The sequence below is a fragment of the Pristiophorus japonicus genome, chromosome 1 (assembly GCF_044704955.1).
Source record: "Pristiophorus japonicus isolate sPriJap1 chromosome 1, sPriJap1.hap1, whole genome shotgun sequence".
Lineage (NCBI taxonomy): Eukaryota > Metazoa > Chordata > Chondrichthyes > Pristiophoridae > Pristiophorus > Pristiophorus japonicus.
Window position 1 is genome coordinate 362,558,687 of NC_091977.1, and position 22,853 is coordinate 362,581,539.

The 22,853-nt window shown below is 44.1% G+C and overlaps 1 protein-coding gene across 1 annotated transcript in view; it reads left to right on the forward strand.

Annotated features, from left to right (window-relative positions):
* csmd3b (CUB and Sushi multiple domains 3b) overlaps positions 1 to 22,853 on the forward strand; it is a 3,002,015-nt gene that overhangs the window by 2,743,569 nt on the left and 235,593 nt on the right. Inside the window, exons 37-41 of the mRNA XM_070874966.1 lie at positions 5,440 to 5,544; positions 6,462 to 6,580; positions 10,542 to 10,611; positions 13,081 to 13,197; positions 13,485 to 13,694. Of these exons, the coding sequence (XP_070731067.1) occupies positions 5,440 to 5,544; positions 6,462 to 6,580; positions 10,542 to 10,611; positions 13,081 to 13,197; positions 13,485 to 13,694 (621 nt within the window). The remainder of the gene's footprint in view (positions 1 to 5,439; positions 5,545 to 6,461; positions 6,581 to 10,541; positions 10,612 to 13,080; positions 13,198 to 13,484; positions 13,695 to 22,853) is intronic.

A 22,853-nucleotide genomic window follows, 5' to 3' on the forward strand; every position in this document is an offset into this window, starting at 1 on the left:
CCACAGTGCCTCCTCTTTTGTTTCTAGAAAGGGTTACTGCTTACTTGGTTAACTTACAAGTGGTATGCAATCACAGACAGAAAATAATGTAAGCAGCAGCACATATTTCAAATTTGTTGTGTGGGGGCATGGACTTCTCACTCACAACTTATCTGCTGACATATTTGAGAATTCTCATTATCCTTGGGAAGCGTGCGGTCATTTATTTTGGATCTGAAAAAGACAAATCAGAAAATGTACTTAATGGTGAAAGACTTGACGATGTGCAGAAGCAAAGGGATTTGGGTGTCCATGTGCACATATCACAAAAAGCTAGTGCACTGATAGAAAAAGTAATCAAAAAGGCTAATGGAATGCTGGCCTTTATCTCAAGGGAGTTTACATAAGAACATAAGAAATAGGAACAGGAGTAGGCCACATGGCCCCTTGAGCCTGCTCCGCCATTCAATAAGATCATGGCTAATCTGATCATGGACTCGGCTCCACTTCCCTGCCCGCTCCCCATAACCCTTTATTGTTTAAGAAACTGTCTATTTCTATCTTAAATTTATTCAATGTCCCAGTTTCCACAGCTCTGAGGCAGCGAATTCCACAGATTTACAACCCTCTGAGAGAAGAATTTTCTGCTCATCTCTGATTTAAATGGGCGGCCCATTATTCTAAGATTATGCCCTCTAGTTCTCGTCTCCCCTATCAGTCCATCTTGTCAAGCCCCCTCATAATCTTATATGTTTCGATAAGATCACTTCTCATTCTTCTGAATTCCAATGAGTAGGGAATACAAAAGTGAGAAAGTGATGCTTCAGTTGTATAGAGCATTAGTCACATCATATCTGGAGCACTGTCTTCAGTTTTGGGCAACGAACCTCAAAAGAAAGAAAAAACTTATATTTATATAGCACCTTTCATGACCATAGGAATTCCAAAGCACTTTACGGAGAAGTAAGTACATTAGTCACTATATAGACCATGAAGGAGTTTACAGCACAGATTCACTCTAAAAATTAACCAGGTCTAAATGGTTAAATTATAAGGACAGGTTGCATAAACTTGGTATTTATTCCATTGAATTTGAAAGGTTGAGGAATGATCGAATCGAGTCCCTTTGAATATTAAAGGGACTCAATAGGATAGATAGAGAGAAACAATTTCCTCTAGTGGGGGAATCCAGAACAAGAGGACATAATCTTAAAATTCGAGCTAGGCAATTTAGAAGTGAAATCTGGAATGCCCTCCTACAAAAGATGGTGGATGCTGGATCAATTGACACTTCCAACACTTAGATCAATAAAATTTTATTAGGTATGGTTATCAAGGAAAAGGCGGGTAAATGGAGTTGAGATACAGATCAGCCGTGGTTCAATGGCGGAGCATGTGCTAAGGGCTGAATGGCCGAATCCTGGTGCTATGTTCCTATGAAAGGGCAATAACAAGGAATAGTTATGTTCAAGCCTTGATTGATAAGTGGAAACAGTGCTAAATATTCACTTAAAGGGGTGCCAGGATCCTGAAAAATTATTTAGCAAAACCCTAATTTATTTAAAAGTGTTGGGAGGAAACCCAGGAGTGTTGTATGAGCCTTGCTCATGAGTCTCAACAAGCTATTTTACTGTGGAATGCATCATATTCTCACGTGATTTCCACGTAACACCCACTTCTAGCAGTGGCTGTGAAATAGCAATCAGAATTGTGAACACTTACTGATTTTTGCTTCTCCTACCTAGGAGCATTCCATGCCTGGCCACCTTCCTAGGCAAGAACAGCTAACACAGATCAGGCTGAGGACTGCACTTGGAACTTTGCTGATCTGCATAGCTCATAGACTCACTGGATAAACTCAGTGGCAGGGGTAGGGGAATGGAGGGGGGGGTGGGGGAAATGAAATTGGTCTTGGGCTGTAGTGCAAAACAGATATTAGTGAATCAATTAGATATTAGTGAGCCCATTTTACAGCACGTCCAAAATGGAGTAGACTATAAGACAAGCTGGTGTATCGCTATTGAGGTCAATGATCAGCCATGAGCCTAACATCTGTCATTGGAAAAATGCTGGAGTACATTATTAAGGAAGCAGTCGCAGAACATTTGGAAAAGCATGATTCAATCAAGCAGAGTCAGCATGGTTTTATGAAAGGGAAGTCATGTTTGACAAATTTGCTGGAGTTCTTTGAGAATGTAACGAGCAGGGTGGATAAGGGGGAACCAGTGGATATGGTGTGTTTGGATTTCCAGAAGGCATTCAATAAGATGCACATAAGAGGATACTGCACAAGATAAAAGCTCACAGGGTTGGGGGTAATATATTAGAATGGATAGAGGATTAACAGAAATTAACAGAGATTAACAGAAAACAGAGAGTCGGGATAAATGGGTCATTTTCCGGTTGGCAAACAGTGACGAGTGGAGTGCCGCAGGGATCAGTGCTGGGTCCTCAACTATTTATAATCTATATTAATGACTTGGATGAAGGGACCAAGTGTAATGTAGCCAAGTTTGCTGATGATACAAAGATGGGTGGGAAAGCAAATTGTGAGGAGGCCACACAAAAATCTGCAAAGGGATATAGACAGGCTAAGTGAGTGGGCAAAAATTTAGCAGATAGAATATAATGTGGAAAAATGTGAGGTTATCCACTTTGACAGAAAAAATAGAAAACCAAATTATAACTTAATTGGAGAAATATTGCAAAGTGCTGTAGTACGGAGGGACCTGGGGGTCCTTGTGCATGAAACACAAAAAGTGTGTATGCAGGTACAGCAAGTAATCAGGAAGGCAAATGGAATGTTGGCCTTTATTGCAAGGAGGATGGAATATAAAAGCAGAGAAGTTCTGCTACAACTGTACAGGGTATTGGTGAGGCCACATCTAGAGTACTGCCTACAGTTTTGGTTTCCGTATTTAAGGAAGGATATACTTGCATTGGAGGCTGTTCAGAGAAGGTTTACTAGGTTGATTCCGGAGATGAGGGGGTTGACATATGAGGTTGAGTAGGTTGGGCCTATACACATTGGAGTTCAGAAGATTGAGAAGTGATCGTAATGAGGGGGCTCGACAAGGTGGTTGGAGAAAGGATATTTCCACTCATAGAGGAAACTAAAACTAGAGGACATAGGGCCCAAATTTGGCCAGGGTTGCTCTGTTTTTTTTGGAGCAACTTGATTTTTCTGGAGTATCTTAAAAATCCCCATTCTGCACATTTAATTTGCGCCAGTGTAAGTGAGCTGGTTAGGATTTTTTTTAGTTTAGTTTTTTTTTTCAAAAGTGGGTGTTACAAGCCACCTGCACCTGTTTTGGCCATTTAAGCCAGTTTGGACAGCTAATAGTTGCTCCAGACTAACTTAGGCCAGCGTATGTGGCCACTTGGCTGTACAGAAAACGCTTGTGCAGAGTTAAGAAATCGGCGCAGGTAGCCTCCAAATGACAGTGTTATGATAGGAATGCTAGTTTTTTTTAAATCCCAAGAAGCAAGACTGGACAGGGTGTAGGTGCTATCAGCCTGATTAAACTGAGTATGGGGTTTTTACAAGAATAAAAATGATCTTGTAATGAAGGCTGAAGTATAGGGGCCACTTAAACAAGGGGAGGTTTTTTTTTGTAAATAATAGATCATGAGCACCAACGCTCTTGCCGAATGGATTCGTGTGCGGCATCACACCACATTGGATTTTGACTTCTGCAGCACCAAAGAATTGCCCTGACTAGGTTTAGAAATTTAAAACGTTAGCCTTAACAAAAAAAGCATGTCAAAATGTAAACTTAAATGTTGGTGTTCAGCATTGCGTAGTGTGACTCTGATAATTAGTAATATTTTAGAATTTTATACAGTAGTGGGTGAGCTGTAAGATACTGCAGATAGGGAATTTTTAGTAAAGATAGCTAGATATTAAAGTACTGAAACATTTTTGAAGATTCTTTCTCCCCCCGCCCCCCTATCAACATTCTTCCCCCAGATCAAAACTCTTCCCCCAACCCCCCTGATCAAAACTCTTCCCCCAACCCCCCCGATCAAAACTCTTCCCCCTTCTCCCCCCCCCACCGATCAAAACTCTTCCCCCCACCAACCTGTTTCTTGTAGCCCTCAGCGCGGGAAGGCAGTGGCCAGCCTGTGCGGCAGGCCACTCGGCCTGGAATAGGGGTGGGATGCGTTGGGTCCCACGCTGCAGGCATCATCATCATGGGAGGAGCTACTGCGCATGCACGAATGCTCTACTGCGCATGCGAACAGCTGCCGGCACTGTTTTTGGCGCAGTGCTGTAGCTCCGCCCCCCCCCCCCCCCCCACTCCACGAGAAATGCTGCACCAGGACCCAGGACACACAGCAGAGCAGCCAGAATTGTTAGTAAGTTCTTTGGCGCCGTTTTGAGCACACAAAGTTGGCGTATCTCGGGAGAGTGCGCCGGAAAAAGGAGTTGGAGAAATTTGGGCCCATAGTCTTAGATTAAGGGGCCGCCCATTTAAAACTGAGATGAGGAGGAATTTCTTCTCTGAGGGTTGTAAATCTATGAAATTCTTTGCACCAGAGAGCTGTGGAGGCTGGGTCATTGAATATATTTAAGGTGGAAATAGACAGATTTTTGAGCAATAAGGGAATAAAGGGTTATGGGGAGCGGGCAGGGAAGTTGAGCTGAGTCCATGATCAGATCAGCCATGAACTTATTGAATGACGGAGCAGGCTCGAGGGGCCAAATGGCTTACTCCTGCTCCTATTTCTTATGTTCTTATGTCCTGTTATGTGCTACATTCCAAGGCCAATTGCACAGCCAGTAAGTCATGGGGGCACAAGCCTCGATTTATTCCATGTTTTTCCCCGAATAATAGGACGAAAGCCTACATGAATTAAGTTTTAGAAGTCTAAACCCACTTACCAGAAAGTATGATTCACAGCGCATCATAATTTGGCACTAAATTGGAAGTTTCACTTAGAATAAGTGATAAATCTGAGTTGTGTTGGAAAAATTGTGAGGGTACTTTTGTCAGCAGATGGCTAATCTCACCAAGGTTGGATTGAATGTTTTGTATAGGTAAAGTCAATCAGTTGGCAGAGAGAGGGAACAAAATCTGACAAGGAAATAAGTCTTCTCTCATCATTCAATGTGGATCAATCAGTGGTGATATCTAAAGGGTCATTTTTCTAGGTCAGTACAGAGGCACACTAGATTGGTTGAGCACAAAAAATATTAGAAAATTGGGCAGGTTCGAGTGCATATCTGTAAAGGAAATGGCCCGATTTTCCAATATTTACAGAATCCAGGTGATCCAGTGTGCCTGGGTGCAGATCCAATAAAATCTTCTATCAGCTGTTTAGATCAACCATGTTTTTGACCAAGGAGAATGTTGACGGAGACTGTGGAAGAAGGAAGCATGTGAACAAAAATTAAAAGCAAAAAAATGAAAAAGGAAAATATGGAACCCAAATGCTAATTTTTTTTTCTACCCTCAGGCACCACAATACCAGTGCTCCTCAACAGCACATCTAATAACCTATACCTCAACTTCCAGTCAGACATCAGTATTTCAGCTGCTGGCTTTCACCTAGAGTACACAGGTAATACAGTGCTTATCCAAATTGGACTCTCTTAGACTTTTCTGATAGCACTTTCTTTTATTTACCTTACTAATACTTATTTTTCTCTCTCATTTAGCTCCCCTATCCTGTACATTATTTCCTAGTTGATGATCTGCAGGTGACCTGCCAATGCTTTATTACAATTGGCTGAACAGCAGTGGTTGAGGATGGATTAACTTTGATGTTTCCACTCTTTATTCCCTGTCTGGTAGTGCTTGCTTTCCTCCTTATAACCAGTTGGAAATTAAAATCCCTATTTGGGGCACAGATGGGATGAGCGGAGGAAGGGAAACTTCCATGGAGTGTTCAGTGTGAGGCCCAAGCCATTTAACTCCTGGACATCCCGATCTCTGCAGTTAAAATCATGTTATGGTGTCAATGATACCATCGGGGTAAAATAGGCCCCCACCTTCCTGGTGTAGGTTGTCCTCCAGAACAACTTTGTTGGTAAGCATAAATGGCATCGAGCGGGAACGTGTTGGCATGGCAGCACAACACCCCCACTCCCCCAAACTGTAATTTTAACTGCCCTCTTGACTTGTTCATGCTGGGCGAGCTGGGTTAAAATCAGACTTAAAAACTTGTCACATGGAGAATGATCATATCAACCTAGATCCCAGTGTTCCAAAACTGCTCTTATCCATGACAAAATCTGTCTAATACAAGTAAACATCAGGATGGTTCTCATTTTCACTGGTAAAGAAATTCCATTCTGCTGTCTTCTCATTATTTAATAAACTCAGTTGTAAAAATAAGCAAGGAAAACAGTCTCACTGGTCAAAGAAAAGGTGCTTAAAGACTTCTTTCAGAAAATAATTGTGGTCAATATTCCTGGATCTTTGAACAAAACATGTAATTTTCTGTATCGGTAGCTAATATGAAGTATGGTTTTGCAGCTATAGGATTGGATTCCTGCCCAGAACCACTTACACCTAGCAATGGAATCAAAAATGGAGACCGATACTTGGTTGGAGATGTAATATCATTTCAGTGTGATCGGGGGTACTCTCTGCAGGTAAGCAATTGGAGTCAAATCAATTACTCCTTTTACAAAGCTTCACAGAATCTACCATTCCATTTAGTGTTGACACTGATCATTTGACTAAGGGACAATACATGTATGTGTTCAGGTAATGTTTTAGAGTCTAAAGGGGGAACTGGGTGGTTAAAATTCCATGCAAAGATATGCCGCCTCATTTGCGCTTCATTCCTATCCACTGTCATATTAACTGCGCATATTTTTTAGGCGGGTACCATATGAATACATGAGAATCAGGATTCTGTCATGTCATTAGGACCTCTTAAATGTTTACTTTTTTATTTATTCATTCATGGGATGTGGGTGACGCTGGCAGGGTCAACATTTATTGCCCATCCCTAATTGCTTGAGAAGGTGGCGGTGAGCCACCTTCTTGATTCACTACAGTCCGTGTGATGAAAGTACTCCCACAGTGCTGTTAGGTAGGGAGTTCCAGGATTTGACCCAATGACAATGAAGGAATGGCGATATGTTTCGAAGCCAGGACGATGTGTGACTTGGAGGGGAACTTGGAGGCAGTGGCGTTCTCGTGCATCTGCTGCTCATCCTTCTAGGTGGTACAGGTCATGGAGGTTTGGGAGATGTTGACGAAGAAGCTGCAGTGAGTTGCTGCAGTGCATCTTATAGATGGTGCACACTGCAGCATCGTTATGGGTGGTGAAGGGAGTGAATGTTTAAGTTGGTGGATGGGGTACCGATCAAGCGGGCTGCTTTGTCCTGGATGGTGTTGAGCTTCTTGCATGTTGTTGGTGCTGCACTCATCCAGGCAAGTGGAGAATATTCCATCATACTCCTGACTTGTGCCTTGGAGGTGTTGGAAAGACTTTGGGCAGTCAGAACGTGAGCCACTTGCTGCAAAATACCCAGCCTCTGACCTGCACTTGTAGCCACAGTATTTATGTGGCTGGTCCAGTTAAGTTTCTGTTCAATGATGAAAACCAGGATGTTGATGGTGGGGTATTCAACAATGGTAATGCCAATGAATGTCCAGGGGAGGTGGTTAGACTCTCTCTTGTTGGATGAATGTTACTTGCCACTTGTCAGCCCAAACCTGAATGTTGTCTGGGCCTTACTGCATGCGGGCACAGACTGCTTCATTATCTGAGGAATTGAGAATGGAACTGAACACTGTGCAATCAGCAGCAAATATCCCTATATCTGACATGATGATGGGAAGGTCATTGCTGAAGCAGCTGAAGATGGTTAGGCCTAGGACAGTGCCCTGAGGAATTTCTGCAGCGATGTCCTGGGGCTGAGATGATTGGTCTCCAACAACCACAGTCATCTTCCTTTGTGGTAGGTATGACTCCAGCCAGTGGAGAGCTTTTACCTTGATTCCCATTGTCTTCAATTTTAGTAGGGCTCCTTCGTGTCACACTTGTTCAAATGCTGCCTTGATATCAAGGGTAGTCACTTTCACCTCACCTGGAATTCAGCTCTTTTGTCCATGTTTTTGTACTGAGGCTGTCATGAGATCTGGATCCGAATACAAACTGAGCATCAGTGAGGAGGTTATTGGTGAGGAAGTGCCGCTTGATAGCACTGTCGACGACACCTTCCATCACTTTGCTGATGATTGAGAGTATGCTAATGGGGCAGTAATTAGCTGGATTGGATCTTAGCTGCATCTCCCCCTTGACTTTCAATGGCATTACCATCATCGAATCCCTCACCATCATATCCTGGGAGTCATTATTGAACAGAAACTTAACTGGACAAGCCACATAAATACTGTGGCTACAAGAGCAGATCAGAAGCTGTATATTCTGCAGTGAGTGACTCAACTCCTGACTTCTCAAAGCCATTTCACCACATACAAGGCACAAGTCAGGACTGCGATGGATATACTCTCCACTTGCTTGGACGAATACTGTTCGAACAACACTCAAGAATTTCGACACCATCGTCACTGGGTCAAAAACCCTTGAGATGTTCGTGGTTGCTAACCTATGGAAGCTTCTCCCTGAGAAGGCCCAACTATTCACTGCAACATCTCAGCTGCTACCGAGGCAGTCTGGCTCAGCTAGCTTTCTGGTACTGTGGCAGCTATTGGTTGAGGAGGTGGTGGGAGCTCGACGACAGAGGTTGGGGTGGACTTGGATCTGGCCTGGTGATGGCGAAGGTTTAACAGGTTCCCACTGGTTCTGTAGTTAAGTTCCACTCCAGCGGGGAGCTTGTTAACTGAGATGTGGAGCATGGCGGTGAGAAAGATTGCGAAGAGGGTTTGGGCCTCTGCGCACGTACAGAGGCTGAACTCCAGGACATATTCGACATATTTACTGAGGTGTACAAAAGCATGGGCCTTACGCTAAACATCCGTAAGACAAAGGTCTTCCACCAGCCTATCCTCACCGCACAGCACTGCCCCCCAGTCATCAAGATCCATAGCGCAACCCTGGACACCGTGGACCACTTCCTATAAGTCAGGAGCCTCCTAGCAACAAGGGCAGGCATCGATAACGAGATCCAACACCGTCAGTGCGCCAGTGCTGCCTTCGGCCCTCAAAACTGCCACCAAGCTCATGGTCTACAGGGCTGTAGTAATACCCGCCTTCCTGTAAGGCTCAGAGACATGGACTGTGTACAGCAGACACCTCAAGTCGCTGGAGAAATATCACCAACGATGTCTCCACAAGATCCTACAAATCCCCTGGGAGGATAGGCGCACCAACATCAGCGTCCTCATCAAGGCTTTGAAGCACTGACCACACTCGATCAGCTCCATTGGGCAGGCCACATAGTTCGCATGCCAGACATGCGACTCCCAAAGCAAGTGTTCTACACGGAGCTCCTTCACAGCAAACGAGCCAAAGGTGGACGGCGGAAACGTTACAAGAACACCCTCAAAGCCTCCCCGATAAAGTGCGACATCCCCACTGACACCTGGGTGTCCCTGGCCAAGGGCCGCCCTAAGTGAAGAAAGTGCATCCAGGAGGGTGCTGATCACCTCGAGTCTCAATGCCGAGAGTGTGCAGAAATCAAGCGCAGACAGTGGAAAGAGTGTGCAGCAAACCAGTCCCACCCACCCCTTCCCTCAACGACTATCTGTCCCACCTGTGATAGTCTGTGGCTCTCGTATTGGACTGTTCAACCACCAAAGAACTCACTTCAGGAGTGGAAGCAAGTCTTCCTCGTTTCTGAGAGACTGCCTATGATGATGGTGGGAGAGAACCGGGGAGGGAGCAAATTTGCTGACATCCCTGAGAGAGGGCAATATTTGCCATTGCCAATCCCATGGGGCTGTGCCTCATCACTCCCCTTGATCTGCAGAAGGGTAGACATGAGGATGTCAGTGACACCTTGAAAGCCCCCATCCATGTGGCCCACCAGTCCCTCTAAGGTAGAGCAGATGCTGGAAATGGAATTGGTATGGCAGCAGTTTGAGCTGCAAAAAACATTGCAAAAGCTGTTGACGATACCTCTTGTAAATGCCTGGTTCCTGCATCAATGGAGTTTGCCACACACTCCATGGAAGTCTGCAGAGTGTGGCTGCCCTGTGACAGAATGACACACAAGATGGAAGTAGACACCTTCAAACTTTCTGACCCTGTATGATGTAACCCTCCAATATTTTTATTGGTTTGCAGTCCCCATTTTGCTGCTGCAGACATTTGGCCTTGTGCTCATGTTTACAGTACAAAATGTGTATCAACAATATGAAGCAGTATAATACACATAATTTAATCTGCCAAAATCATTTGTTTGAAAGACATTTACACCAAGGTTGAATTCCACTGCAATGTCTGCTGATCTTATTCACAGTAAGGCCCTTCTGTCATAAAAAAAGAGTCTGTTGTTGGATTAATTCTTGTATGGGTAGCTCTGTAAACAGTTTTTCTTAAATCATACTTGCATCTTCTTGCAGATTAATGCCACTTACTTGATTTTTAAAAATATAAATGACAGATGTTTGAATAAACTATGTTGCTTTCTTCAGGGGCATTCTCATATAACATGTATGCCAGGACCAGTACGAAGATGGAATTATCCTATTCCCATGTGTATAGGTATGCATGTTTACAATTTGCGATTCTGTAAATTAGATTAATTTTAATGTACCCTTGTTTCCTGACCTTCCTATCCCCCGCCCTCATAATGTACCTCTATGTACAACAGTACATGTAGTTGCTTTCAATGGAAATGAGAATTGGGTGGTCTCGAACAGATCACCCGTGCTCAGTGAGCCATCTATCCTTTCTCATCAAATGCATTAGTGATTTCTATTACAGTCTATATTTGTGCTAGTTTACAAAGTATTAACAGCACAGAAACAGGCCATTTGGCCCAACAGGTCCATAACTCAGTTTATGCTCCACATGAGCCTCCTCCCATCCTTTTACATCTAACCCCATTTAACTCGGGTGATAGTTGCTGCTGTAATAAGTGGTACTCCTTGAGTTTGCAGTGTTACAACGTGATTAGGCCTTATTGCTTTGTGAAAAAAGCAGATGCTATATTTAGAAGTAAACATGGACAGTTATCCATCTGAGTATTGCTTTGTAATTACATGCACTGTTCTACACTGGTACATAATCAGAGCATGCGGACATAGTTGATGTACTACATACACGCCAAACATCGGCTTTTAAAGACAACCCTTTTAAAGTTTTTCAACACAGGTGGCAGCTTGTCAGTATTTAACGTGAATTTATTTTTGTCACTGACATTGGAGATTGTCAGTATCAATAAATCAGGTTATTTAGAAAGTAGGGCTGGAGTCAATCAGATGTTATTTTCTCCCATTGTTGGAGGCACACCAACTTGAGGCAGGACGTGTAAAATGAGCTGCTCTGTTTCTGAAAGGATATGTTTGAGAATTGCCTGACTTTTGTCTCCTATGAAGGTTTATTTTCTTCAATATTGGTTGCAACTATTTTTTTTGAGATAAAGTGCCTTGCTGTGAATGCGTTAACTGGATTTAGTTGGTCATTTTGATCACTGTATTTGTAGAATTGTCACGGTTTGGTAATGGAATAGAGCTTGAATTGGTGATATGTTTAACTTCATTAAAAAACATACTGAGATTCACATTTAGAATTAGCATCAGCTCCAAAATGACCCAGCCTCCTCTCAAGCTCTTTCTCCCGAATATATCTGTTGTTCATAATTGTGAGCAGTTAAGTGGCTCATAAGCTGCTTGACAATCATCATAAGTGCATTGTGATTGGTCGCTTGCTATTTTTGTTCCAGGAAATTACATTCTCAGGAACCAGATTTTAAAATAGTGCATTCCCACAGTTTAACAAGCAGATCATAAATTACAAGGAAAGAGTCATTCCTGCTTGCTTTTGAACCGAGGAAAAAGAAAGTACAATCCTCAATCAAATGCATTATTACTGTGAGAAACTGAAGTCTCAGACTTGCGCTGGGCATCTTTTTATAACCATGATGGTGCTCTGAGTAGTATTGCTAAGGATTCACAAGAAAAATTAGATCGTGTCCTGGAGAGGAGTTACATTAATAAGTACATATTTGAGGATCTTGTGACAGCAGTTTTGTTTCTTTCTCAGTTTTTTAAAAACATAAAAGAAAGCCTGTTGCTTTAAAAAAAAAAAAATTAGATAAGACAAATCATTTAAGGTAAAATCTATAGGGTGGGATTCCAATGGGGCAGAACTCCATTTTGATCACATCCCAAATCCAGGGGATAAGTTTATTACCACCAAAGGAGTAAGCACCCATCCCAGTAGTGGCACATTAGGACTGCCCATCCAGTGTAAAAGCCAGATTTTGGTGCACTCTGTGGGAGGAGATGCAGCCAGCTCGGCCTAAGAATGCCACAATTTCCCAGGTAGAGAATTGTTACCCCCACACTGGTCACTCCATACATTAATGGCAATCAGTCCATCCGGGATCAATCGCTATCTGATTTCTCCTTAATGTGGCCCAATATTCCATGTATGCCTGCTGCCGTCCCTGGCTGGATTTCTGGAAGAGACCAGGAACCATCCTTCCCCGCCCTCAAATATGGCTCTAAACTGATGTTGGAGTATGCAGTAAAGGAAGTTTCTGTGGTGATTTTCTTGTAAATAAATGTAACTACCTTGCCAAGAAAAGATGGTAGATACAAAGACAAAATACTGTGGATGTTCAAAATCTGAAATAAAAACAAAAATTGCTGGAAATACTGAGCAGGTCAGGCAGCATTTGTGGAGAGAGAAACAGAATTTACATTTCAGGTCAATGACCCTTTGTCAGAACTGGAAAAAGTTAGAGATGTAACAGATTTGAAGCAAGTGCAGAGGCAGGGAAAGGGGGGAGGGGAGGAAAGAACAAAAGGGAAAGTCTGTAATAGAGTGAAAGGCGGAAGAGGTTAAAGGACAAAAGGGATGATGGTGCAAGGCAAAGGAGATGGTAATGGGTCAAGTTAAGAAACAAAATATGGTAGGTAGTTTTGTAATTGTTTTAAACCATATTTTTATTGGTTTGCAGTCCTCATTTTGCCTCTGTTGACTTTCCTTTATGTACTCTTACAGCCCAATGTGGTGGTTCTCTGACTGACTTCAGTGGGGTCATTCTTAGCCCCGGTTTTCCTGGAAACTACCCCAGCAGCTTAGATTGCACTTGGACGATAACACTACCTATTGGCTTTGGTATGTCTAAAGAAATGGAACAGTTTGCATGTCACTTTGTCTTGTACACCAACTGCAGCTTCCGATTGTCTGGAGTGAGATGATGCCCATCTGTAGTAACAGCAGTAATTAGTTGGTCTACTTTATGATGTTCAATAATTGAATCCATGTACTGTCTGTTCTGCACACCTTAATATATGAGGATGCAATCCTTCATCCAGGATGTCATCGGTGATGTATTTTTGTTTCATGTACCTTTAAAAATCTAATTCATTTTATTTCCCTTTTATGTCATTCATAATCCTTAGGTGTGCACTTGCAGTTTGTCAATTTTTCCACGGAGACAATCCACGATTACATGGAAGTGCGGAGTGGGTCTGCGGCAACTGGGACAGTAATTGGTAGATTTAGTGGTCCTCAGGTGCCAGCACCTCTGTTCAGTACAACCCATGAAACCACCTTGTATTTTCACAGTGATTATTCCCAAAACAAACAAGGCTTCCGTAGCATATATCAAGGTAAGTGTTGAAAAATAGGAGTGAGTAGTCGTTATTGAAAGTTTGACAAATGGAACTTGTACACTATCAGATGCCTGGCACTGCATTCTCAAGGAGAACACACAAGCGTTCTTTTATTATTCATATAAAGCACTTTGCACATATCGAGTTGGTCTGATCTGCTGCCAGGTTACATTTGGGTGTAGGAAATTGCCAATTGGGCAATTTTCTTCTGCTTTGTGTCAGGAGTATATTATTTCTTTGAGAGAGAGCAGAGGAAAAAAGGGCATAGACTGGTGACACCACTTCATGTGCCCTTCCAGGGGTTTTCCAAAGTTGTGGAGCGGGGTGGGGGTGGGGGGGGGGGGCGGCGGGTGCCGGGATGTGAGGTTGGAGAGCTTCCACCTGGTGTAGGAAGCGGCATACAACCGTAATGGTAATGGAGTGAGAATTATGTAAACATCCCTCCCATCTCCATCTCTTGAGGTTATGCCTGTTAAGGTGGCTTATAGTTTTTTTCAAATGCTTCCATGAATGACTGGAGGGGATCAGATAGCTGTTTTTAATTAATTTGTGCAAAGATGCTAATTTGTTTGCAGCTATTTTTAACAGCACAAAAGAGTAAGGGTCCGACATTGCCTCTTTTGAAATTGACCATTTAGTGCCTTCCAGAGGCATTATGGGGCGATAAGTAGTTTCCGCCCAGGGTCAAGTGTCTAAAGCGACACGGCTGGAATTGCCCCGGTATTCTGGGGGCGACTACGACTCTGCGCCGCACCCAGTCATTGGCGTACACGCCAATGATGTTATTGCCATATGCGCTGACCCCTTTGCGCCCCGTGGGGGAAATTGCACCACGGGAACGCAGTTGGAACCGGGCGATGCCACCGACAGCTTTGTGGGACTGTGGTGGCTGGGGTGCTGCAGCCACCCTTAATGTGGCTGCCATCTTATTTTAATTGTGGGATGACTCTGGAGTTGGCCCGACAATGGCAGCCGCTGGTTCGCCCAGGCTGCCAATAGGCTGCTCAATACCCCCTATTGGGTGCCAGGTCACTGGCCCAGCCGAAACCCTCCCTGGTGGCCCAGTGGGCACCATGGAGCCTGCACTAGTCCTTGCAGCATCCCTCCCCTTTAAGAGAGGAGGAGGGACATTGCGACGCGTCAGCGCGACACAGCATGTCTGTGCCGCACTGAGGTAATCAGCGCTGCACTCATGCCTCCCTCCCACCCCATGAGTGCCCCGAGAGCGCCGTCAGTGACAACAGGATTTTTTTTGTTCTACGTGCCCAATTCCGGGGTTCATGATTTTTTTCTGGCGCCAGGTGATAAAGCTTTGTTATTTTCAAAATTATTGCCCCAAACCCAGCATGGGGCAATTTCAGCCGCCAAATTTTCATTGTGTTGATTCTGAAATATACAGCAAACACAGTGGACAAAATGAAAAATAGGTGAAATTGCTCCCCTATACTTCACATACACACACAACACAGTTTGCGCTGGACTGGTGCAATATATCTGAAGATTATTCCCTTGTATCTTTATACACCTCTACAGTGTGAAGCAAGTTACATAAATTGTAGCTGAAGGCTTTTCTTTTAGAATTATTTTAGATAGTGACAAAATAGTTGAAGACAGCTTAAAAGAGTTTTAAAATCAAAACTATAAGAAACCTAAATTAAATGTGCAAAATGTGTTTGGTCTTAAATGTGCATGATTAAAATGATGGACGGCAACATTTATTGAGTCAGCATGAGAGAGATGAATTCACATGCAAAGTTAAAATCACACATTCACTGAAGCATCCTGCTATCATCACTCTATCTGGCTCATTAACTCTTTCAATTGGGTTGCTCTGATTAAGTTATCCAAAGGAGGGGGTTGGGGCAGGCTGCCAACCCACTCACAGGGGGTGTTATCTTAATTTAAATATTATAATGAGGCTGGAAGCCTCTATTTTCCTCTCCATTTTGAATTTAACTGCCTGTGGACAGGTTTCATACAATTCGTAAATCCCGACAATTAAACGGAGGCGGGGACTGCTACATCCAGGAGGTAAGTGGCTTTAGTTCTACCTCCTACATCTAGGGTCCCCACCTAGCTCACCCCCTGTGATCGGAGACCCCAACAGGAGGTCTCCATTCACACTCCCCCCAGTGATGATGATGAGGCCAGCCACGAACCTCCAGTGACTGGCCACGATCCACCGGCCCCCCTGCCGATCCTCAGCACCCTTCCACTGCTGATCCCTGAATTAATAATGGAGAACAGGGAAATGGCAGAAACATTGAACAAATATTTTGTATTGGTCTTCATGGTAGAATACACTAAAAATATCCCAATGTAACAAATATTTTGCTGTATCTGCTACAACTGAGATGACAACATTTCGGAAAAGAAATGTGATGTAGAATCTTTCGCAGCAGTGCAGTCAGCCACAGTGTGATTCTGAACTGCATTTTAAAAATACATGGAATATAAAATATAAAAAAGCAAACATCAAAAGGAGGGATGTATCCATCATCATCATATCATGAAAGGAAATGTTAAAGATACCCCGAGCATTAACTATTTACTGAGTTAACTGAGTGCACGACCTAGGCTAGAGGATACCTGTGTTTGAAGTGCAGAGCACATCAGACCAGGGAGAAAGAGATGTATACACAGAATGGGAACCACTGAAAATTATGTCGGTATAAATAATTAGCTATGCCCTGCATATTGCTGTTATAAACATATATTTAAAATTTTAGAAGGCCAATCAAAAGCGATAATATAATTGTTAAATAAGGAGACATGCTGTCTGTAACTGAACCAGAGTGAAAGATTGTTCAAAAGCTTTTCCTAACACTTAAAAAAAATCGAACAAATGTCTGGTGTTTTCATGAAAAAAAACATAAATAAATGAATACTGCTCAATGTCAGTTGTGAATTCAGGCTCAGGTAAAGTGACATTTTCAAAATTTCAGCAATTAATTCTCAGATGCTTTTATCAACAGTTAATTCCTATTATTTTTAAATATTAATATTTTATACATTATTGCTATCTTAATGAAACTGTTAATTCTCATGAGTTTGAAGAAGTTATTTTGTCAAATATAGTGAAATACATTTCAGACCTCATTTATAACTGTTCTTGGATGATTGGTGAAACTTTTAGGGCATTGAAGCAAAAGTTTATATTTTCTGAGATTACTTATTCACAACACTTGGTTAAAAATATACCAGTGTCAAAAATCAAACCTTGCTTACTTTTGGGCCTTAAACAATCAGAGCTTCTAATGTTATCTACACAATGGCATTTAACTGCTCTTCACTGTGGTTGATTATGTGATATATGGATAAAGAGTCTGACCAGATACTGTGAGCTCAAAGTAAAATGTGACCTTAGTCTTTTATTGCAGGTCTCCAGAGTGCTTCTCCAGCCTGTGAGGCCTCCTTAAGTACAGGTGCTCCCAAGGGATTGTGGGATCCTTTGGGACTCCAGGGAATGAGCCCTCTGGTGGCTACACAAGGTATTTACAGGTTTACATATAAAGCAACACTCCCCCTCCACCCACCCCCCGCCCCCCGGCCAAAGTCAATAGTGCAACTATTTACAAGGTGAGTCGATCTGGGGCCTTTCTTTCCCTGGTTGATCGTCTCGGTGCAAATGCTGGTTTTGGTGAATCATTTGTTGGGCCCTCGCTGGGCTGCTGTGCAACTGGCCTTGCTGGGCTGCCTGGTGTGGTGAGTCCTGCTGGGCAGCTGCGGGTGATGGGTTCTGTTTCGTGGTCAACCACGGTGTCGGTTGCCATTTGTGTGTGTGTGTTTGGGGTCAAAGAAGGTCGGGTCCAATGTGGGTTGCTCTGGATAGTCCGAGAATCTGAGTTTGGTTTGGTCTAAGTGTTTCCTGTAGATGAGTCCATTTGAAAGTTTGACCCGAAACACCCTACTCCGCTCTTTGGCCACAACAGTGCCGGGAAGCCACTTGGGACCTTTTCCATAGTTCAACACAAATACAGGATCATTGATTTCAATTTTGTGTGACACATTTGCGCTATCATGATATGTACTTTGTTGAAGCCGCCTGCTCTCTACCTATTCATTGTAGATCAGGGTGGACTAAGGAGAGCCTTGTCTTAAGTACCCTTTTCATGAACAGTTCAGCGGGTGGAATCCCAGTGAGTGAGTGGGGTCTCATGCAGTAACGAAGCAGGACTCGGGATAGGCAAGTCTCCAGTGAGCCTTCAGTTACACTCTTCAAGTTCTGCTTGATGGTTTGCACTGCTCTCTCTGCCTGACCATTGGATGCTGGTTTGAATGGGGCAGATGTAACATGTTTGATCCCATTAGGGGTCATGAACTCTTTGAACTCGGCACTGGTGAAACATGGCCCGTTGTCACTCACAAGTACATCAGGTAGGCCGTGCATGGCAAACATCGCCCACAGACTTTCAGTGGTGGCAGCGGACGTGCTTGCCGGAATTATCTCACATTCAATCCATTTGGAATACGCATCTACAACCACTAGGAATATTTTACCCAAGAACGGGCCTGCATAGTCGACAAGGACCCTGGACCACGGTTTGGAGGGCCAAGACCATAAACCTAGTGACACCTCTCAGGGTGCATTGCTTAACTGCGAGCATGTGTTACATTTGTGCACGCAGGACTCGAAGTCCGCATCGATACCGGGCCACCACACGTTGGATCTGGCTATCTCTTTCATCATTACAATGCCTGGGTGAGTACTGTGGAGATCACTGATGAAAGTGTCCCTGCCCTTCTTGGGGTCCACTACCCGATTACCCCAAAGAAGGCAGTCTGCCTGTATAAACATTTCATCTTTGCACCACTGGAACAGCTTTATCTTTTCCTGCATTTCCACTGGGACACTGGACCAGCTCCCGTGAAGCACACAATTTTTTACTAAGGACTGTAAGGGGTCCTGGCTCATCCAGGTTCTAATCTGTCGGGCTGTAATGGGTGATTGCTCACTCTCGAATGCTTCCATTACGATGACTAAATCTACGGGCTGTGCCATTTCCACCCCTGTGGTGGGCAATGGTAGTCTAGTGAGAGCATCGGCACAGTTTTCTGCACCTGGCCTGTGGCGGATGGCGTAGTTGTATGCGGACAACGTGAGCGCCCATCTCTGGATACGGGCCGATGCATTCGTATTTGTCATGTATCTCACACTACTGTATATAACTGTATCTTACCATGCTATACATGACTGTAACTAGATATGACCTGTAACCACAAGCATACTTTACCACCAGGGGTGCACTTGCAGGAGACACTGCATACCTGTCCCACACAGGTATATAAAGGCAGGTCTCAGGCAAGTGTGGCACTCGAGAACTGTGAAATAAAGGTGCAGGTCCAGAGTGACCTTGACTTCAGCATGTGCCTCGTGTAAGTCTGTACTGCAGGGTTAGGAGTTTACAGTATTTATCCCCTTACTTTCGGAAAAGAGGGATATCAGTGGCTTATGGTCAGTTTCCAATTCAAATTTGAGCCCAAACAGATATTGATGCATTTTCTTTACCCCATACACACATGCTAACGCTTTTTCAATCATGCTTTAGGCCCTCTTAGCCTTAGTCAGATTTCTGGATGCATAAGCAACCGGTTGCAATTTCCCAGATTCATTAGTTTGTTGCAATACACACCCGACCCCGTATGACGACGCATCACATGCTAGTACCAAACGCTTACATGAATCATACAACACAAGCATTTTGTTTGAGCATATCAGTCTTCTAGCTTTTACAAAGGCATTTTCTTGGCTTTTACCCCATACCTATTTGTCTCCTTTACGCAGTAAGGCGTGCAGTGGTTCTAGCAGTGTGCTGAGACCCAGTAAGAAGTGACCAAAGTAGTTCAGGAGTCCTATAAACGACCGCAGCCCCAACACGTACTGTGGCCTCGGTGCATTCTCGATTGCCTCCGTCTTCGAATCGGTGGGCATGATGCTGTCTGCCGTGTTTCTTCTCCCCAGGAACTCCACTTCAGGTGCGACGAAAACGCATTTTGAGCGTTTAACCTGAGCCCCATGCGGTTGAGTCGACTAAGAACCTCCTCCAGGTTCTGCAGATGCTCGACTGTGTCCCGACCTGTAACCAAGATGTCGTCCTGGAAGACCACCATGCGCGGGACCAACTTCAGTAAGCTTTCCATGTTTTCTGGAATATCGCTGCGGCTGATCGAAGCCCTGCGTGTTGATGCAGGTGAGGCACTTCGATGATTCCTCCAGCTCTTGCATCATGTAGGCCAAGGTCAAGTCCAGCTTCGTGACTGTCTTTCCTCCCGCCAGCATCGCAAAAAGGTCATCTGCCTTTGGTAGTGGGTATTGATCCTGCAGGGAGAAACGATTGATAGTTACTTTGTAATCACCACAGATTCTGACGGTGCCGCCTCCCTTGAGGACTGGAACAATCGGACTGGCCCAATCGTTGAATTCGATCGGCGAAATGATGCCCTCTCGTTGCAGTCGGTCCAGCTCGATCTCCACACTCTCTCTCATCATATACGGTACGGTACGCCTTGTGATGGATGGGTCGCGCCCCCGGCATTAGGTGGATTTGCACTTTTGCTCCTTGGAACTTCCCGATGCCTGGTTCGAACAGCGAGGGGAACTTGTTTCAGACCTGGGCACACGAAGTTTCATCAATGGACAAGAACGCTCGGACGTCGTCCCAGTTCCAGTGTATCTTTCTCAGCCAGCTCCTGCTGAGTAGCGTGGGAGCATCGCCCGGCACCACCCAGAGTGGTAGCTTGTGTACCGCTCCATCGTAGGAGACCTTTATAGTGGCACTGCCGATTACGGGAATCAGTTCCTTTGTATAAGTTTTCAGTTTAGTGTGAATGGGAGTCAGGACTGGCCTTGAGGCCTTGCTGCACCACAATTTATCGAAAGTCTTTTTGCTCATAATGGACTGGCTCACGCCAGTGACCAGCTCCATTGACACCAGGAGTCCATTTAATTTAACCTTCAGCATTATCGGGGGACACTTTGTGGTAAATGTGTGAACCCCATATACTGCTGCCTCCTTGCTCTGAGGCTCTGGTTCGTTGTGATCCACCGTGGATCTGTTCTTCTCTGCAACATGTTGGTTTGCAGGATTAGCAGGGTTTGCAGCTCGCCTGCACATACATTGGAGGCGTCCCATTGTTGCACAGCCCTTGCAAATGTATCCTTTGAAGCGGCATGAATGGAAACGATGACCCTCCCCGCAGCGCCAACAAGATGTTAATGGCTTTGCATTCATCACCCGTGATGGTGGACTCTGAGACATCAGCAGACGTGCAGCTGCAGGCATGTGAGGCTTGCCCTGTACGTTGCGATTTGAAAACATCATCACTTTGTTCACAGTACTTCTAGCAGTACTCGTGTGCTGAGAGATTTGCTTGGAATTGTCACTGGTGGCAATGAATGCCTGGGCTATCGCTACGGCTTTACTCAAGGTTGGGGTCTTTCCAGTCAAAAGTTTGCGAAGTATCACTTCATGGCTAATGCCAAGTAAAAGAAGTCCCTGAGCATGTGCTCCAAATGTCCTTCAAATTCGCAATGTCCTGCAAAGGTGTCCTATCTCGGCGACATAGCTCACCTGGCCTTCAGACCTTTTGTAGGTGTAGAACCGGTACCTCGCCTTCAGAACGCTTTCTTTCAGGATCAGATGCTCTCGGACCAGTGTGCACAAATCATCGTACGATTTCTCTGTGGGTTTTGTTGGAGCAAACAGATTTTTCACAAGGCCATAAGTTGGTGCCCCGCAAACAGTGAGGGGAATCGCCTTTCATTTGACAGCATTCGCTTCTCCTTCCAGCTCGTTGGCCACGAAGTATTGGTCGAGTCACTCCATGAAGGTTTGCCAATCATTTCCCTCTGAAAATTTCTCCAGGATGCCCACTGTTCTCTGCATCATTGGGTTCGTCATCTGTACCTCGTCGCCAGTTGTTATATATGAATAAAGAGTCTGACCAGATACTGTGAACTCAAAGTAAAATGTGACCGTAGTCTTTTATTGCAGGTCTCCAGAGTGCCTCTCCAGCCTGTGAGGCCTCAGTAAGTACCTGTGCTCCCAAGGGATTGTGGGATCCCTTGGGATTCCAGGGGATGAGCCCTCTTGTGGCTACACAAGGTATTTACAGGTTTACACATATAACAGATTATATTTCTGAAGAAAAATTGCATTCAGATTGGTGGTGATGGTGCCTGTGATAGTTATATCAGGCGAAAGATGCTTGTCCTGACTGAAATTGATAATGATTAATGCAAGGTTGACTATGTCACAAGAGCACCTAAATGGCCTGGCAGATATCTCAATTTAACTTCAGATTTGTTGGGTGTTCGACTATTTATATATAAGATTTTGCTGCAGCTAAAGCATGTAAAGCTAGCTTCTAAATTGTCATACGGCTCATACACTGAAATAACATTCGTGTTTCAAGACCTTTATAAACATTCAATGTCATTACTCATGTTATTGATCACTTGCATTTTGTCAACTTTTTTTTTAATATTACCTCGTTCAAATATGCCTTTCTACAATTGTTCATGTGCCAATTTGAAAGCAGATTGAGTAGGTAGTATCTATGGGCCCAAATTTCCGCGAGTTGCTCCGTTTTTTTTGGAGTAAGTAGCCTTTTTTGAGTAATTAAAAATCACAAATTTCCCCATTTAACTTGCTCCAATGTAAATCAGTTAGTTAGTTTTTTTTCTAGTTTAGTTTGTTCTCTCCAAGAGGGGGCGTGACAAGCCGCTTACGCCTCTTTTAGCCACAGAAGCAAATTTGGCCAGCTGAAAGTTACTCCAAACTAACTTAGGCTAGTGTATGTGGCCAATTTTTAGGCACAGAAAAACCTTACCTAAATTTAAGAAATCAGCGCAGGTAGCCAGAGATTAGGGGGGATGGGGGGGGGGCGCGGGGGGAAGGTGAGTTAGAGGATTCTAAAGCACTAAAGACCTTCACAACATGACAACATTACAACATCTTCAGCACAACAGCTACAAAACATCATCAAAAATAAATGAAAGATAAATCAGCTACTAAAAATAGAGCAGCTGACTGCAGAATGCACTGGCTAGCAGGTTGATTTTAAGGGCGACTATGCACTTGAATGACTCACCATCACCCTCGCGTGTGGGACCAGCTGATTCTTTTTCTGCCGGTGCGACTCAGCAAGGCAGCA